The 20,478-nt window shown below is 43.0% G+C and overlaps 1 protein-coding gene across 1 annotated transcript in view; it reads left to right on the forward strand.

The window, feature by feature from the left end:
* The first annotated feature begins 1,509 nt into the window (after positions 1-1,509).
* Positions 1,510-20,478, forward strand: part of LOC142744081 (synergin gamma-like) — a 56,284-nt gene continuing 37,315 nt past the window's right edge. Inside the window, exon 1 of the mRNA XM_075854788.1 lies at positions 1,510-1,675. Within this exon, the coding sequence (XP_075710903.1) occupies positions 1,655-1,675 (21 nt within the window). The 5' untranslated portion in view covers positions 1,510-1,654. The remainder of the gene's footprint in view (positions 1,676-20,478) is intronic.

Consider the following 20,478-nt stretch of genomic DNA (forward strand, 5'->3'; position numbering starts at 1 on the left):
GCACAAATCCAAAGAAATTTCCATATATTTTCTCTCAGACCAAACATAGGCAGATGCAATCAGATAGATCCACATAATTCCAATATTACAGTTTGGTTTAAATCGAGATATACAAGTACAAGTTGTTAAAAAGGGGGGGCCATGTGAGCGCATACCCAAATATATACATGAAAATATAAAAAATATATATATATATATACACACACATACATGAACCAGAAATATAAATATAAAAACTAGTGGTTATGTGACCTATAAAGAATGTATAACAACTGTTATATGTGTTAAAAAATCTATATATATATATATATATATATGTGGTGTGATATATACATATATGTGCGCCCACTCATATGTACAAAAAATGTATATCAAGATTCATGTATAATATGTACACACAATACATTCAGAAAATATCAACATATATGAATACAATAATTTAATACACTATAGTCAAGACCCAAGAAAACGTGAAAAAGTGTGTTATCCAAAATTATGATGGCACTGTTTCACGCACCAATGATGAATGTGATGTGAAAGTGTATGTACTACTAGATAAGTGATAGTGACTAAAGAATGCTAAATAGGTACATAATTGAACTAAAAATCAGGATATGTAGATGGTGTAAAATTAGGAATATAAAACGTATGTGTGTGTATGCGTGCAAAGATAAAGAGATAAAATAAGGTAAGTGAAGGGTGTACGTGTGTAGGTGTATGTGTGTGTATGACAATAATCATAAGGTGAGAAAATTAATAAAATAGAGCATGTCCTATTTTTTGACGGGCGGTTTTCCCGGCCGTCAAAAAATCGGTCGTGTGAATAGCCCCATTAGGGGTCTATTATTCCTAATGCAGCCGGGTGCCGGCCGATTTATGAACGGCCGGCACCCGGCCGGGAAACCCTGCCGTGTGAATGAGGCCTTACAGTACAGTTATCAGAGCTGGGTCTGCTAACAAGCTCGGCACCTGTGTGAAAACAGGACAGATTTTTATCAACCGGAAGTAAACAATGAAAGTTCTTATTGAAGGACAGCAAGCAGAGATCTTGAAAACAATTTGGAATTGATACAGAAAGCATATGGTAAAAATGTTACACTATTCATTATACAATGGATAACACTTGAAATCTGTCCCACTGTACCTCACCAACATCATTTAATATATTTCTGTAACACCTGATATGTTAGATTCCAGATGTAATGTAGTGGAGCTGTATCTTTTACTCACTCCAGGGTGGTTTGCTCAGTGACACATAGATTATATTCAGCTATGGATTTGTGGTTACCTCCTGCGGCACCACTTATGAAGGAGTTGTGTGTTTTTTTGTGTGTGTATGGACAGAGTAGTTGTCATGTTCTAAGATAAAGAAAGGTAAGTACACATAAACTCATGTTTGCTCTTCTATGCGTTACACTCTCCAGTGTAATGGACCTGGGAGGTTTCCCTCAGGTAACGTGTCACTTGGCCTCCAGCACAACCACTCCCAGGAAACTCGTTGCACTCCTTCACAGTTTTACCTGCCTTGTTGACAGCTATGGGGCCTACTAGAGCCTTAGTGGAGGCATATGACTGTCTACACACTGAATGCAGCAACTGATTTATATCTGTTTCATCCTTCCTGACTGTTCTAACACAAGTGGAATGCACAGCAATGGCCATAGAACCTTCTCTGGTAAGTTGTATCTGCATCAATACTATACTGGCTGTTACTGCCTTGTCAAAGGCCTCGTGTACACAGGTTAACTACTTGATACTGCTTGAAATAAACTCTTGTCAGATTAGTAGTGAAAGCATAAGGTCTTATTTAGACGAATGTGTGCGTTTTGTGCGCGTAAAAAATGCAGTATTTTGCGCGCGTTGCAGTTCCGTGTGTGTCATCAGTGTATGGTGCTTGTCTGCGTTATTTTTGCGCGTATGGCATCCTTATGTCACGTGGTTTTTACGTATGTGAAATAAAGGAGTTTGGTTTTCTTTTACTCATCATTTCTTGAGCAACTGTTGCGGGAATAACGCAAAGCACACGGATGTGCGTCCGTGTGATGTCCGTGATTTTCACGCACCCATTGACTTCAATGGTTGCGTGATGCGCAAAAAACCCTCAAGTATAGGACATGCAGTGAGTTTCACGCAGCTTGAAAAACACGGAATGTCTGAATGGCCCCATTGACTTACATAGGTCCGTGCGACGTGTGTGATTTTCACGCTTGTATCACGGACGTGAAATACGCTCGTGTAAATAAGGCCTAAATGTCAATGAGAGCTCACAATAAACATAACTGCTGTACACAGTGTAAGGGTATGTTCACACGCAGTGACCAAAAACGTCTGAAAATACGGAGCTGTTTTCAGGCGAAAACAGCTCCTGATTTTCAGATTTTTTTGTAGCAACTCACGTTTTTCGCTGCGTATTTTACGGCCGTTTTTGGAGCTGTTTTTCAATGGAGTCAATGAAAAACGCCTCCAAAAACATCCCAAGAAGTGACATGCACTTCTTTTTCGTGGATGTGTTTTTACGCGCTGTATTTTGACAGCGACGTGTAAAATTAAGCCTCGTGGGAACAGAACATCGTAAATCCCATTGCAAGCAATAGGCAGAAGTTTGTAGGCGTAATGGAGCCGTTTTTTCAGGCGTAATTCGAGGTGTAAAACGCCTGAATTACGTCTGAAAACACTGCGTGTGAACATACCCTTATAGTAGTGCTCCTGTTTATTATTCCCAGCGCGGCTGTTTATTGTGTCTGTAAAATTTCTCTCAGGAGCTACTAAATCATAGGTGCCAAACAATAGGGCATATAAGACAATGGGGAATATTTACTAAGCAAAATTTACCAAAATTCTGCTACAAAAATGGAGTACATGGCGTGTGTTACACTTGTTATGTTTTGACACTTGACTACTCCACAATTTAGACGTTTCTAGAACCGTGGTCTCTAACCTGTGACAAAACTGCAGCTTCAACTATCAAGCGGGGATCCTGGGAGTTCTAGTTTAGCAACAGCTGGGAGGGCCACAGGTTGGAGAATGCTTGTCTAAAAAAAGATGTATGGCATTGTAAAACTCGTCTGTGTTTCTTCAGGGGAAAAACTGACAATCTTATATCAGAGTTTAATCAGTGTAGTGTTAGTCCATCTTCCCACGGGTCTAATATGCTCCGTAAAAACGATGTAGCGTATCCAACCAGGAAACCACAGCACATTCTGTCCGTAAAACGGCACCACATTGTGGTGCGGTGCTTCGCCCGGAATTTCCATTGCGGAAAGCAGCGCTGAAAAAATACCCAAAACATTAATACTTAGCCCCTCCCTCTCTTCTGTGCGTAGTCTTGCCTCTTAAGATGATGTTGCAGCAGTCACATAGGATAAAACGTCATCTTAGGACGCCTCACTGGAGCAGAAGCAGGGAATTCTAGGTAAGTATAACTTTTTTTTTTTTTCTTACTTGCAACACTTGACTTTCTGTTGCGGGTTTTGCATCCCCATTGAATTCAATGGGGAAATCCCGCAACGGAAAAGCAACGAAAACGCAGCATAAGGCCGGGTTCCCACGGGGCCGATACGCTGAGTAAAAATCACGCAGCGTGTCCGACCTGGTACCCGTAGTACATTCTGTCCAAAAAAATCACACCACATTGTGGTGCGGTTTTTCGAACGGAACATCCGCTGCGGAAGAAAGCCGTTCATACTTACCCCCTCGGTCTTCTCTGCGCGTAGTCCGGCCTCCTACATTGATGTTGCTCGCCATGTGATGCTGCAGCCTGTGATTGGCTGCAGCTGTACCATGGGATGAAACGTCATCCCAGGAGGCCGGACTTTCTGTTGCGGGTTTTGCATCCCCATTGAATTCAATGGGTCAAAACCCACAGCGGAAAAGCAACAAAAACACAGTATAAATTGACATGCTGCAGAACTAAATTCCGTACCGCAGGTCCATTTATTAACAATTACTCTGCGTTTTATTTGCACAGCGCCGGCATGAGGTTTTCAAAATCTCATCCACTTTGCTGCTACTGTAAATACTGCGGAATTTCCGCACACAATTCCGTTGCGGAAATTCCGCAGCGTTTACGCTACGTGGGAACCCAGCCTCAGAGTGTTCCTTGTGTCAGTTTTAGGCCCTGTTTAGTTTTTTTGCAGGCAGAAAATTCTGCCTCCAAATTCTGTCTGGAATTTTGAGGCAGATTTTGATCTGCCTGCACGCAGTTTGCCACGTCTTTTGCGGCGTTTTTCGCCCGCGGCCATTGGGCGCTGCGGGCAAAAACGCTGCGAAAAACGCTTTCTCTGCCTCCCATTGATGTCAATGGGAGGTCAGAGACGAAAACACCCGAAGATAGGACATGTGGTTTCTTTTTCCCACAAGACGGTTTTTCCGCTCACGGGAAAAAACAATTCTGTCTCCCATTGAAATCAATGGGAGGCTTTTTTGGTGCGGTTTCCACGTCAAAAAACTCTGTGAACAGGGCGTTAAAGTCCATGTAGCATCAGTGATCATCCGTTTTTCACATCCATCCCAAAAAATTCCTGCTTTTTCTTTTTTTTCAGCATTTCCTAGCAACCCATAAAAACGGACCGCACTCAGATAGCGTCCGTGTGCTGTTCGATTTTTTTTTTTTCATTGACCCATTGACTTGAATGGTCTAACGAGAGAATCGGACCAAAATAGTGCATGCTGCGATTTTCACTGCACGGACCGATGGGTCAGTGTTCAGTCTGTGCACTGTCAGTTCTACACTCGCACAGGTCACCCAGGTCAAAATAAATGGAGAGAAAGTAGCAGATATGCGTACAAGTAGATGTAGATGACAACTGCAGCTATTCCCTTGCCAGTGGACAATAGGTGTCAACACAAAATGTCATATCAACAATGGATAAAATATGGGAAATTCGGTAACCGTGCTAATACCATCAGACAAAGACCATGCCAAATAGTTAAGAACAATCTTTATTGGCTACGCGTTTCAACGGTGGACCAGCATCTTCCTCCGGCTATAAATACAAACAGGGAGAAGAACACACAAGAACACTTATGTAAAACAAGTTCTAAAAGAACCGCCAAAAATGGGGTAGCCATACCACTGCCACCGAACTTGTCAGTCCCGCAGGACCTGACGGGTACAGGATTCAGTGCAAAATACAGCTGCTCTGTATACAGAATACAAAGTAATTGTATCTCAAAAGGTTAAAATATTTTTTAATCACACTGATGCACAATTTAACCCCTTAGTGACCAGCCCATTTTAGGCCTTAATGACCAAGCTATTTTATTAGTTTTTCTATAGTCGCATTCAAAGAGCTATAACGTTTTTATTTTTTCGTCTACATAGCTGTATGAGGACTTGTTTTTTGCGGGATTAGTTGTGCTTTTTAATGGCACCATTTTTGGGTACATATAATTTTTATATTAACTTTTATTAACCTTTTTGGGGGGGATTATAAAAAAAAACTGAAATTCCGCCATTGTTCTATGCGTTTTTAAATTGACGCCGTTCACTGTGCGACGTAATTAACATGTTACCTTTATTCTATGGGTCGGTACGATCACGGCGATACCACATATGTGGAGGTTTTTTTATGTTTTACGACTTTTGCACAATAAAAACACTTTTGAACTAAAATTATTTGTTTTTGCATCGTCGCTTTCCAAGAGCCGTAATTTTTTTATTTTTCCATCAATGTAGTGATTTTTTGGGCTTGTTTTCTGCGGGACAAGACGTAGTTTTGAATGGTACTGTTTTGGGGTACATGGGACTTATTGATTCATTTTTATTATGACTTTTTTGGGGGGCAATGGAAAAACATTGCAATTTTGCCATAGTTTTTGGCGTTTTTTTTTTACGGTGTTCACTTTGCGGTTTAAATGACATATTAACTTTATTAATGGAGTCATTACGGTCGCGGCGATACCACATATGTGTACTTTTTTTTTTTTTTTACACTTTTACTAAATAAAACCACTTTTTATGGAAAAAAATGGTTTTATTTATTTTTTTACTGTACTTTTTATTAATAATATTTATTTCACTTTGATGACTGATTTTATTAGTCCCACTAGGGGACTTTACTGTGCGATGTTCCGATCGCTGCTATAATGCTTTGGTATACTTCGTATACCAGAGCATTATTGCCTGTCAGTGTAAATCTGACAGGCAATCTGTTAGGACGTGCCTCCGGCGCGTCCTAACAGGCATATGTCCAGGGCAGACCTGGGGGCTTTGATCAGTCCCCCGGCTGCCATGACACCCCATCGGAGACCCGCGATTTCATTCGCGGGCCGCCGATGGGTGAGAGAGGGAGCGCACTCCCTCTGTAAACAAAGTTAAATGCCGCGGTCGCTATTGACGGCGGCATTTAACGGGTTAAACGGCCGCGATCGAAGTAAACTTCGATCGCGGGCGTTGGAGCAGGAGCTCAGCTGTCATCAGACAGCAGAGCCCCGGCTCCTGCCTGCACGGGAGACCGGTGCAGGACTTAGACTAGGCTGACGTGAAAAGGCGTCAGCCTAGCCTAAAGCCCAGTAGTAAATGACGTTAAAAGGCGTATTAGTGGTCACTAAGGGGTTAATTTAAAAAACAAAACAAAAAAAAACAAAAACCATGTCAAAGGTGTAAATAGCCTTTAATATGGACACCAGCCTCCTCTCTACTGGGAAGCCTTTCTTCAAGCTTGTTTGGAATATTGTGCCTCTTCAGCCAAAAGAGCATTTATGAGTTCAGACACTGATGTTGGATGAGAATGTCCGGCTCGCAATTAGCGTTCCAATTCATCCCGATGAGGTTGAGGTCAGGGCCACTTGAGTTCCTCCATGCCAAACTGGGGACCTTACTTTGTGCACAGGAGCACAGTCATGCCGGAACAGGAATGGGGCAAACTGTTGCCACAAGGTTGAAAATTGTCTAAGTTGTCTTTGTATGCCGTAGCATTCGCATTACCCCTCGCTGGAAATAAGGGGGCTAGTCCAAACCTCGGAAAAACAGCCCCAGATCATTGTCCCTCATCAACCAAAATTTATAGTAGACATTATACATTCTAGTAGGTAGCGTTCTCCTGGCATCCACCAAAGCCAGATTCATCCATCAGTTGGCCAGATAGTGGAACATGAATCGTTACTCCAGAAAAAAATTGTTTCCGCCAAAAGTCCAGTCCAATGGTTGCAGATTTATTGCAGATATTCCCGATTAAGCTCAATGAGGAATGTCAAAATCTGCAACAAATCGCAGTTGTCGTGGATTACCTGCAGGTCCATAGAAAAATCTACAATCACAGGCTGCAACGGGCAACATCTGATGAAACGTCATCACAGGAGGCCAGCTTCACAATGACCGACCTTGGGTTCCAGGGACGCTTTGTTATGGTAGTGCTAGGGGAGGTGCGTATATTATTCGTATCCACTACAAATTCTGCATTGAAATGTGCACGATTTGGTGCAGATGTTTTGGTGGTTTTCCCTATGGATTCTGAGTCAAATTTGCTGCAGAATTTTCTGTAGCAAATAATTGACCGTGGGCATGTTTACTATGACAGGCCCATGTTTACAGGTGCTTCAGTACAAACCATATTAGTAGGGCTTGTCCACATGTTGCGCATTTGCGGTGTTTTTTCCGTCCGGATTTGCGGACAGAAAAAAATGCAGCAGAATACAGTAGCAGCAAAGTGGATCAGATTGAACAAATCTCATCTACACGCTGTGAGTGGAAAAAACGCTCAGAAATTGACATGAGGTGCGGAAATTTAAACCGCAGCATGTCAATTGTATTTGCGTAAACACTGCTTATTTGTTGCAGGAATTCCCCATTGAATTCAATGGGGAGGTAAATCCCGCAACAAATAGCAGTTGTTGCATTTTTTGTGGTGGGTTCCCAGCGATCCAGCCGCAAAAAACGCAACTCTGAAAAAAAAAAAACATGTCCACATGTTGCGGATTTGCTGCGTTTTTTCCGTCCGGAATTGCAGACTGAAAGAACGCAGCAGAATACAGTAGCAGCAAAGTGAATGAGATTGAACAAATCTCATCCACACGCTGCATAAATACTGAGTGGAAAAAACGCACAGAAATTGAACTGAAGTGCGGAAATTGAAACCGCAGCATGTCAATTGTTTTTGCAGCAGGTTAAAAAAAACGCAACTATGAAGAAAAAAAAAGCCTGATACTTACCCAGAAGTCTGTGTTCCTTCCTCCAGCGCGGCCTCCTGGGATGACATTTTATCCCATGTGACCGCTGCAGCCAATCACCGGCTGTAGCGGCGGTCATCCCAGCAGGCCGGTCTGGGTAACGTCAGAAGGCCGGCCTCCTGGGATGACGCTTCATCCCATGTAACCAAAGCTACAGCCTATCACAGGCTGCAGCGGTCTCCTGGGATGAATCGTCATCCCAGGAGGCCGGTCTGCTAGCAGGCAGGTAAGTGCTGCAATTTTCCGCAGCGGACATTCCAGGTGAAAAACTGCACCACAGTTTGGTGCGCTTTTTCGCCAGGAATTCCCTGCAGCGCACATGGCAGATTTGATGCGTGCTATTACACAGCGTATCCGCTCTGTGTAAACACAGCCGTAATGTTTGTGTTTGTCTAAGGAGATTGCATGGCTGTGTGCTTGATTTTATGTATCTGTTTGCAATGGGTGTGGCGGAAACACCTGAACTCCATAATTAGGAAGGCTGTCTAGATACTTTTGGCCATATAGTGTATCTCCACATTTTTATATATATATATATATATATATATATAAGTCAAAAAATGAGCAGCAACTTACTTTCACCCTTACTATTGGAGTTGCTGCTCATTTTTTGACTCCTGTGTATCTGGGACTTGGTCTGTCCCTCAGAGCCTGCACCCACACGCTGCCGATGCTGCTGGACTTTGTGTATATATATATATACTGTCAGGGCCGCCATCAGGGGGGTATTAGGGGTACTGGTGTGAGGGGCCCGGCCAAACCTAATTGAAAGGGGGGCCCGGCAACTGCCGCGACTTGCCTTTGGTAGAAAAAAACTGGCCCCTGCAATGGGGCCCATTTTTTTCACCACAGAATGTCGTGAGCTGCGGGCCCCCCTCTCGTCATGGGGGCCGTCGAACCGCCCAGCCGCGCGCGCGACCGATCGCTCGCACAAGGAAACTCCCGCGTGTGCGCACTCGCGAGCACGCACCCACGAACGCCCGCACTCGAGACAGCCCGCGCGCGAAAGCCCGGAAGCGCGCACCCGCGGAAGCGCGCACCCGCAAGCGCGCGCACCCGCGAACGAAGCGCGCGCAGCCGCGGACACACACATGGACACAACTTACCTGGGGCCTCGCTGGAGGTCAAGGACTGGACGTCTGGACCGAAGACATCGCCTGAAGAGGATTGGAGTGGGAGCAGCTCTTCTGACACAGTGAGTAAAGTTTTGAAAATTCACTGAAGTGATAAATGAGTAAAATGTATAATTTTTATTTCATAGCTATCTAAAAACAGGGGTACAATCACCACTGTGAAAAGCCCAACCGTGTATTTAAAAACGTATTAAACAGAATACTCCCAGTCCTAGTTCGTTTGCGAACCCTTAATGACTGGGTATGTAAACAGAGATATCAAAATATGGAATCAGCGTATAACATTGGTAAAGCAGTGGTTTGGACCCTCGTTCACACAGGAGCCTGCGTTAACCGCACCAGATTCTCCCAATGTACAGATGCACAACAATGCCACTGCCCCCTACGCAAAATTCCCTCACTTCACCCGACCCTACGCGTTTCTATACTTATCATCAGGGGTCTGTCAGTCTGGCCAGGATGCCAGCGATATATCTTCAGCAGCAGGTATTCTACTGCACAACACGGAAGCATGCACGCATAGATGTCAGCGGCATGCTTCACTCTGGGACTCTGAGTCACTATGAACTGAATACTCCGCCCCCTGGCTCCGGCAGCATACATCAAACAGCCAATCACACTGGCCCAGCACATCCATGATGCTCAACCATGTGACTCCCGGCTGTCAGCTGACATACCCGGAAGTAACAATGTAAACAACACAGAGCATGCGGACTCAATGGGAGGCTGTAGAAGTATCTGTTTACTACACAAAGCCTCATGCTATTCAAGGATGGAGTATAACACTATAAGGTTGGATATATCTTGCGGATCAGCTCAGGGCCGCAATTGGACTACCACGATAGGAGCACCTACCCTGAAAATACATAATATATGGATAGAAGAACGACGTAATTGTAAACCTCACTTAAAACATTTGACACACTCCTGGACTCAATTGCCATACCTGCTACTTATTGATTGATATATTACAAGTGACTACACTGGGACTAGGAATGCATTACCATACCCCCACCCAGAGGACCAAAAAAGCCCTATGACTTGATATGGATTGTATATTAAATAAAACAGGTATAATTTGTTTGCTTGTTTAAACCTTTAGGATGTACGCAAGCCAGTCTGTAGATCCATTGGGCCTCTTTACGCAGAATGAGGTTATCCCAATCCCCTCCCCGTTTAGGAGGACGTACCAATTCAATTGCCTGAAATTTTGAACATTCTGCCCTGCCTTGATGTTTTGCATGCACATGTTTTGATATGGAAGTATCTCTTTCATTTGTAACATCTCCAACATGTTCCCTAATCCGGCGCCGAAACTGCCATATCATCTTGCCCACGTAATTCAGTGGGCACGGACATGTGATTAAATAGACCACTCCAGCCGTTTTGCAGTTCACAAAATCTCGGATATCATACTCAACCTTGGTGGTAACACTTTTGAATTTTTTTCCCCTTTGAATGAAATCACAGGCTCTACAACTACCACATCTGTGTGTACCCGGTATCTGCCTGTCTAACCAAGTACCCTTTTGGATTATTGGATCAAAACAACTCTGCATCACCCTATCCCTGATGTTTTTACCTCTACGGAACGTGACTGAAGGCCATTGTGTTATCTGATCCGCCAAGTCCGCATCGGCTCCTAGGATACGCCAATACCTCTTGAGGATTTCCATGATCTCAGATTGTTTGGAGTCAAAAGTACCTATGAGCCTAGTGACCCTTTCCTCTTGACGTTGTCTAGGGACTAAAAGGCTCTGCCTATCTGCATCCCTCGCTCCCTCATAGGCCTTTCTAATTACCCCCTTAGGGAAGCCCCTCTCCTTCAATCTGTTTGTGAGGTCATGTGCCTGTGACTCAAAATCGTCCATTGAACTACAATTTCGGCGTACTCTCATGAATTGGCCTCTGGGAATCCCACGTTTGAGGGGATAAGGGTGACAACTGTTCCATTGTAGGAAACTATTGGTTGCTGTCTCCTTTCGGTGTACTTTAGTACGTATTGTGCCTTCCTTAGTTTTAATTATCTTAAGATCTAAAAAAGATAATTCCTGATCACTGATTTCACATGTGAACCTGAGCCCTAGATCGTTTGTATTAAGGGCTGCCACAAAATTATTGAATTCCTCCACTGTGGAATTCCAGAGCAACAACACGTCATCAATATATCTAATCCAGATACCTATTGATGAAGTCCATTTGACAAATTTATCCCCAAAGACAACTGTCTCTTCCCACCAACCAAGAAACAAGTTTGCATAAGTGGGAGCAGTGGGACTCCCCATTGCTGTACCACGTTGCTGATGAAAAATACGGTCTTCAAAGATAAAAACATTCCTTTCTAACACAAAGTGTAATAATTGCAAAACAAGCTGGTTATGAGCCACATATTGAGTGCCCCTAGATTTTAGAAAGTATTCCACTGCTTCACAGCCAAGTCTATGTGGAATGGAGGAATACAAAGCCTCCAAGCCAAACTCGCCAGAAATGTATTTTGTTCCAAAGTGATACCCTCAATTTGTTTTAGAAACATCCATGGTATCACGTACATATGATGTGAGACCTAGCACAAACGGACGCAGCACCTGGTCTATATATGTACTCACATTCTGGGTAAGATTATTAATACCTGATACAATGGGTCTACCACGTAGGGGAGGATAGCCCTTGTGGATTTTTGGCAGGCTATAAAAGCATGCCATAATAGGAAATTGAGGAAATAGAAAGTTGAATTCGCTAGCACTGATCAAAGACCTGCTCTTTGCATCCCGCAGGATACCTAAAAGCTCCTTCTTGAACACTGCTGTGGGGTTATCTTTTAGAATGGTGTAACAGTCAGGATTGAGCAATATGTCCTCACACATTTTCGGCAGATACCGGGTACACACAGATGTGGTAGTTGTAGAGCCTGTGATTTCATTCAAAGGGGAAAAAAATTCAAAAGTGTTACCACCAAGGTTGAGTATGATATCCGAGATTTTGTGAACTGCAAAACGGCTGGAGTTGTCTATTTAATCACATGTCCGTGCCCACTGAATTACGTGGGCAAGACGATACGGCAGTTTCGGCGCCGGATTAGGGAACATGTTGGAGATGTTACAAATGAAAGAGATACTTCCATATCAAAACATGTGCATGCAAAACATCAAGGCAGGGCAGAATGTTTAAAATTTCAGGCAATTGAATTGGTACGTCCTCCTAAACGGGGAGGGGATTGGGATAACCTCATTCTGCGTAAAGAGGCCCAATGGATCTACAGACTGGCTTGCGTACATCCTAAAGGTTTAAACGAGCAAACAAATTATACCTGTTTTATTTAATATACAATCCATATCAAGTCATAGGGCTTTTTTGGTCCTCTGGGTGGGGGTATGGTAATGCATTCCTAGTCCCAGTGTAGTCACTTGTAATATATCAATCAATAAGTAGCAGGTATGGCAATTGAGTCCAGGAGTGTGTCAAATGTTTTAAGTGAGGTTTACAATTACGTCGTTCTTCTATCCATATATTATGTATTTTCAGGGTAGGTGCTCCTATCGTGGTAGTCCAATTGCGGCCCTGAGCTGATCCGCAAGATATATCCAACCTTATAGTGTTATACTCCATCCTTGAATAGCATGAGGCTTTGTGTAGTAAACAGATACTTCTACAGACTCCCATTGAGTCCGCATGCTCTGTGTTGTTTACATTGTTACTTCCGGGTATGTCAGCTGACAGCCGGGAGTCACATGGTTGAGCATCATGGATGTGCTGGGCCAGTGTGATTGGCTGTTTGATGTATGCTGCCGGAGCCAGGGGGCGGAGTATTCAGTTCATAGTGACTCAGAGTCCCAGAGTGAAGCATGCCGCTGACATCTATGCGTGCATGCTTCCGTGTTGTGCAGTAGAATACCTGCTGCTGAAGATATATTGCTGGCATCCTGGCCAGACTGACAGACCCCTGATGATAAGTATAGAAACGCGTAGGGTCGGGTGAAGTGAGGGAATTTTGCGTAGGGGGCAGTGGCATTGTTGTGCATCTGTACATTGGGAGAATCTGGTGCGATTAACGCAGGCTCCTGTGTGAACGAGGGTCCAAACCACTGCTTTACCAGTGTTATACGCTGATTCCATATTTTGATATCTCTGTTTACATACCCAGTCATTAACCCCTTAGTGACCAAGCTTGTTTGGACCTTAATGACCAAGCCAAATTTGTCAAATCTGGTATGTGTGACTTTATCAGAGAATAACTCTGTGAAAGTTTTGAATATCCAAGTAATTCTGACATTGTTTTTTCATCACATGTTGTACTTTATTTTAGTGGTAAAAGTAGACTGATACGATTTGCGGAAATAACTTAAAACATAGAAAAATTGAAGAAATTTTGTAAAAATTATCATTTTTCCCTATTTTTAACTGCAATATGTCACATATGTACACACATACTGTACAATTTTTTTTATTAAATATATATTTCCATCTCTTTACTCTATTTTGGCAGCACTTTTGAAAAAAAATAAAAAAATTTTGAGCAATTTAGAAGACTTACAAGTTAAGTAATAATTTTATAAATTTTGTAGTACATTTTGTTTTCCTGCACCAAGCCAGGTTTTCATAGGCTCATAGGTCTCAGAATGAAGGAAACGCCCACAAGTGACCCCATTTTGAAAACTAGACCCCTTAAGGTATTTATTAAGGGGTGTTGTAAGTATTTTGACCCCACAGTTTTTTTGTAAGAATTCATGCAAAGCAGGCATAAAAAAATATAATTTAACTTTTTTCATAAAAGTATCACTTTGAAGACCGATTTCTTTGTAAAGCGACCATGAGAATGAAGAAACACACCCAAAAATCTATCACCCTGTTTCTCCTGTTTTCAAAAATGCCCCCATTGTGACCCTAATGCGTTGCCTGGACACACGACAGGGCCCGAAAGGGAGGGAGCACCCGGAGGCTTTCAGGACTCATATTTTGCTTGAAAATGTTTTAGGCCCCACTGTACATTTGGAGAGGTTTTGAACTACCAGAACGATAGAAACTCCCCATAAACGACCCCATTTAGAAAACTAGACCCCTTAAGGTATTTATCTAGGGGTGTAGTGAGTATTTTGACCCCACAGTTTTTTGCTAAATTTAATGCATAGCTGGTGAAATAAAAAAAAAAAAATCACTTTTTATATAAAAGTATCACTTTGAAGACCGATGTCTTTGTAAAGCGAACATGAAAATGAAGAAACACACCGCAAAATCTATCACCCCGTTTCTCCTGTTTTCAAAAATACTCTCATTGTTGCCCCAATCTGCTTATTAGACGTGTGGCTGGGCCAAAAAGAGAGGGAGCACCCTTTGGCTTTCAGGGCACAATTGAATAAATTCTAGGCCCCATATCATGCATTTAGAGGCATTGAGCTGCCTGAACAAAAAAAAACCACGCAGAAATGACCCCATTTTAAAAACGAAACCCCTAAAGGTATTCATCTAGTGGTGTAGTGGGCATGCGGACCAAAAATTTTTTAAAGGAGGAAATAATGGGTATCATTTCAGACACTATGGGTATATAATGTTTTCTTCAAGCTTTTATTACGTTTCCACATGAAATAGAGGAGACGTGGTAGAAGGTTATTTTGTTAGAAATATGCCACATTAATAAATTTGTGCGGCACAGAATAGAAGTGAAGCCGTGTATTCATAATGGATACATGTTGCTATAGACGTATTTGCCTGTACTTATGACTATGTCTTGCTGAAGAAGCAGTTGGTGCCTTTATGATGTCATTGTGGACAGAATTCTGTCCTAATATAAAATCAGTCAGAGAGGAAAAAATAAACTGTACTGGAGTGACGGGCAATATCTTCAAACAAATGGAGGAAAATGTATCCAACTATGTTGCAAACTCGAGTCTGTTCACTAGATAGAAGAACACCTGCAGGGCTGTCATGACAAGGATTTTTTTTTTCAGTGACTGGTTGTACAACGTCTCTTTAGCTCCATCAATCCTTATGAGGGACGAATGTGCCAAGTGACGCGGTACACCATAACAGACCCCTGCCCGGCAAGGTAGGAACCGCTATGTGCACAAAACAACCAATCACCTACAGAATATATAAAAGGACAGTGTCCAAAACCATCTATAGGAACAGTAAAGGATCACTAATCCCCAAAATGATGTCAGTATTTCCAGAAGAACCGTAACAAAGCCCATGGTGTATTGATAAGGAACAGCTCAATTATTAGAGATCCTCCAAATAAAAAAAAAGATCATGCCCGTATCACGGTACAGAATTAGGAATGTAACAGCTGTATGTGGCAGGACATAGTCATAAGAACAGTCAAAATAAAAAAATTGTGGATGTGGGATTTTGTACTGGACAATTAATTCCAGCACTTGATCACCCACAAATAAATAAAAAAAATCATAAGGGGTAAAATTAGTTTCACGGTCTGAAAAAAATGTGCTCTACAACCTCTCCCACAAGAAATAATCCCTACTTGGAAAGCCCACGAACTAAAAAGAAAATATAAAGAAATTGACTCCCTAAAAAGGCCCCCAACCCATTATTTTTTTTTGTGTTCAATTCTAGTAATTTGCAACCGTGTGAAAGGTTTCGAAACAGGGGTAGTTACAAAGGGCTGGTTTTGATGGACACATGGGGCAATAAAAGCGGGTATCCCTCCTCCTGCCATGCCTGCTACATACACGACACCTTTTTTGGGGATATTTTTGGGTCTCAGTGGAGGGAATAGGGTGTAAAAAGTGGCGCTCTGAAAGCCTGCGCACATCCTCAGATTCGCAGGATTGTGCCGGTATAGTGGACTCAAAAAGGAGATGCTCAATGACCTTCTCCTGAAATTGAAGGAAAGTGAGCGTTCCTTGGGCTTTTTTGAAAATAACAAAACTGTTATAGGTAGCAACCTGGATGAGGTAGATTGCTACCTTTTTGTACCAGGCCTTATTTTTGCGCTTCACCAGGAAAGGCTGAAGCACCTGGTCGGAAAGGTCTACACCCCCCATAAATTTGTTGTAGTCTGTTACACAGACAGGTTTCTACTTTGCAGTGGTAGCCCCCCTCTCCGTAATTGCCACAGTGGTGTCCGTGTGTACGGTGGACAGCATGTAGACATCCTTCTTGTCGGCCCACTTCACTGCAAGCAATTCCTGACTTGCAAGGGCCATGGATGTTCCCTTTCCCAAACGCCTGGACACCAACTGTTGTGGGAGTCCCACTCTGTTCTTCCGTACTGTCCCACAGGCCCCTGTATTTGCAGCATGGAGGGCTTTATAAAGGGCAACGCTGGTATAAAAATTGTCTGTATAGACGTGGTACCCCTTGTGCAGAAATGGCTCCATTAGGTTCCACACAATTTTTTGCCAGAGGTGCCAATAGTTTCAGGGCAGCCTGGGGTATAAATTTGGCAGTCCCTGCCTTCATAGATTTTGAAACCGCAGGTGTAACCCGTTGTGCTCTCGCAAACTTTGTACAATTTCACCCCATATCTGGCTCGTTTGGAAGGGATGAATTGACGAAAGGAAAGACGCCCTTTGAAGCTCATGAGCGATTCATCTACTGACAAATTTTTGTCAGGGGTGTACAACTTTAAAAATAAATCATTTAGAAGGGTGATTAATGGCCTTAATTTATTAAGCCGATCATAAGCTGGGTCACTTCTTGGGGGGACTTGGGAATTATCAGTAAAATGCATGAATCGCATTAGGGCCTCATAGCGGTTTCTGGACATCACTGCTGCAAATACAGGGGTAGCGTGGACAGCATTACAAGTCCAGTAGGACCGGACAGAGGGTTTTTTAACCAAACCCATATTGAGGGTAATGCCTAAAAATTTTTTTATTTCTGGGACACTTGTGGGGCTCCACATTCTGGAGTACATAGACGCAGGCTTTTGTAGAACAAACTGCCTAGCATACAGATTAGTCTGCTGGACTATCAAGTCTAGGACCGTATCACATATAAATAAATTAAAAAAATTATAGGGGGTAAAATTTTGGACGTCGACACTAATTCCTGGGGTCGCTTCAAATTGGGGTACTTGGGGGGGAAAATGATAGTGCAGGATCCCACATCACGGGAGGGACTGCAACACTCGGCCCTGCACTTGACACCTGACACCCTACAGCGACTGACGTATCCACCACCATAGGACTATGGGGTTCAGCGGTGGAATTAGAATCGTCACTGTCACTGTCTGGAACAAATTCTGAAGTGGTGTCTGTTTCGCTTTCAGAAGTGTCGGAACATAGCAAGGCGTAGGCTTGCTCCGCGCTGTACATACGCCGAGACATATTTATAGATGTGTATGTATATATATATATATATATATATATATATATATATATATATACCAGTAGAAAAAACGGCAGCACTCTAATTCAGTGTATAGGTTCCAGTAATGAAGGGTGCCAGCTGATAGTCCCGATCCAAAGACCATACGTATATCCAAAGAGAAAATTCAGCAGCACTCCAATGATCAAGGTGAAAAAAAGGTGAAATTTATTGTGCCAACATGGCAATGCAACGTTTCCGTCCCACCTTGGGAAAGGTCCACCTTGCCATGTTGGCACAATAAATTTCACCTTTTTTTCACCTTGATCATTGGAGTGCTGCTGAATTTTCTCTTTGGATATATATATATATATATATATATATATATATATATATATATATATATATATATATATATATGCCCTATAAGTCCTAACCCTAAAGTAAACCTAAAATCCTAAAAACGACACAAATAATTTTTTATTTTTTTTATATATATTTTTTTTTTATATATATTTTTTTTTTATATAACAGACGTAAAGTTAATTCTAAACAGCCCTAAACACGAACGCTAAACTAGCCCTAACCCTAAAGTAACGCTAAACTAGCACTAACGCTAAACTAGCACTAACGCTAAACTAGCACTAGCGCTGACGCTAATCTAGCGCTGACGCTAATATAGATTTTATATATTATATATATATATATATATATATATATATATATATATATATATATATATATATGTGTGTATAAGAACGATGATTTTTTTTTCACTTTTTCTTTCTTCACAGCACAGGACTTAGACTGATTTCTCTCTCCTCTCAGAACAACTACAATGGGAGGAGAGAGAAACACAGCCCATGTCCTGGCTGTGTTTTGAAAATAACTGTCAGTGATCTCTGTGATAGGTTTTATCACAGAGATCACCTGATCAGGGACCAGTCACAACGGTCCCTGATTGTTGCTGTGCCAGATGACGACACAGGTAAGACATGCAAAGCGCACTCGGGCGCCATTTTGGGGGGGGGGGAATCGGACCGTGGGGGGGGGGGATCGGACCGGGGGGGGAATCGGACATGAAGGGGAATCGGACGGGGGGGGAATCGGACGGGGGGGGATCGGACGTGGGAGGGGGGGGGACGCACTATTTACCCGTTCTCCTCTCTAAGGAGTTATTCCATGAGAGGAGAGAGAAATGGCGATTATCCGCCGGTTTAGCGTGAACGCCGTGAAATAGCGATTCACGGCGATCACGTGACCAGAGACCACTCGTTATGGTCTCTGGTCGTTGCCCCGAACCCTCAGCTACCTCCGGTAGCTGAGAGAACGGAGCCCCGATCTTTAATTTCGGCGCTACTTTAGGCTAATGCGATCACATTAAAAGGCGTCGCATTAGCCTAAAGCCCATTAGTGAGGAACGTAAAAAGGCGTACTGTTGGTCACTAAGGGGTTAAGGGTTCGCAAACGAACTAGGACTGGGAGTATTCTGTTTTAATACGTTTTTAAATACACGGTTGGGCTTTTCACAGTGGTGATTGTACCCCTGTTTTTAGATAGCTATGAAATAAAAATTATACATTTTACTCATTTATCACTTCAGTGAATTTTCAAATGTTCATATTTGTGGGAGCACAATATATATCGTTAAAATACAGTGAATTACAGTGAGTAAAGTGTCTGAAAGAGCTGTTTAAGTATGGCCCTGTTCACACAGAGTATTTTGCAGGCAGAAAAAAATCTGCCTCAAAATTCCTTACAGAATTTTGAGGTAGATTTTGACCTGCCCACACTATCTTGCCGAGTTTTTTTGCTGCGTTTTTTGCCCGCGGCGATTGAGGACAGCAGACAAAAAACGCAGAGAGAAATGCATTTTCTGCCTCCCATTGATTTCGATGGGAGGTCAGAGGCGGAACCGCGGCAAGAAAGGACGCGCTGCTTTTTCTTTTTTCCGCGACTGGCTCCCATTGATTTCAGATTAAATCAATGGGAGGCGGTTTTGGAAGTTGTTTGGTGCTGATTCTGACGCAGTGTCCGAGTCAATATCAAGGCCCAACAACTCTGTGAACTGGGCCTTATTGTTAGGGCTTATTCAGACGAACGTGTAATACGTCCGTGCAACGCGCGTGATTTTCACGCGCCTCGCACGGACCTATGTTACTCTATGGGGCCGTGCAGACTGTCAGTGATTTTCACGCAGCGTGTATCCACTGCGTAAAACTCACGACATGTCCTATATTTGTGCATTGTTCGCGCATCACGCACCCATTGACGTCAATGGGTGCGTGAAAATCACACCCAGCACTTCCGCAGCAGTATAAACTATGAATGAAAACAGAAACGCACCACGAGCTTTTCTATTTACAAACATACAGTGTCACAATGATGGCGGCTGCGCGAAAATCACGCAGCCGCGCATCATACGCTGCTGACTCAGAGCTGTTATGGACCTTTTGCATGCGCAAAATGCCACGTTTTTTGCGCGCGCAAAAAGCACACGCTTGTGTAAATCCGGCCTTAGGGTAGGAACACACTAGGCATGAACACTGCGGGTTTTATGCAACACATTTTATTGTGGAAAATCCGCAGCGTATTACAGTCGCAGCAGAGCGGATGAGATTTGAACAAATCTCATCCACACGCTGCAAAAAAAAATTGACCTGCAGTGTGGCTTTTTAAGCCGCAGCATGTCAATTTATTCTGTGGAATCGCTGCTCCTCTGTTGCGGAAATGCTGCGGTTCTGCCGCAAAAATCACAAATGAGAAAAAAAAAGGCACTTTTTGAAATTGATAAAATTTAGACTTACCCCGGCCGTAGTCCTGGTGACGCGATCCTCTATTCTTAGCGCAGCCCGGCCTCCTGTCATGACGTTTCATCCCATGTGACTGCTGCAGCGGTCACATGGTCTACAGC

This window comes from Rhinoderma darwinii, chromosome 1, assembly GCF_050947455.1.
Source record: "Rhinoderma darwinii isolate aRhiDar2 chromosome 1, aRhiDar2.hap1, whole genome shotgun sequence".
In the NCBI taxonomy this organism is placed as follows: Eukaryota; Metazoa; Chordata; class Amphibia; order Anura; family Rhinodermatidae; genus Rhinoderma; species Rhinoderma darwinii.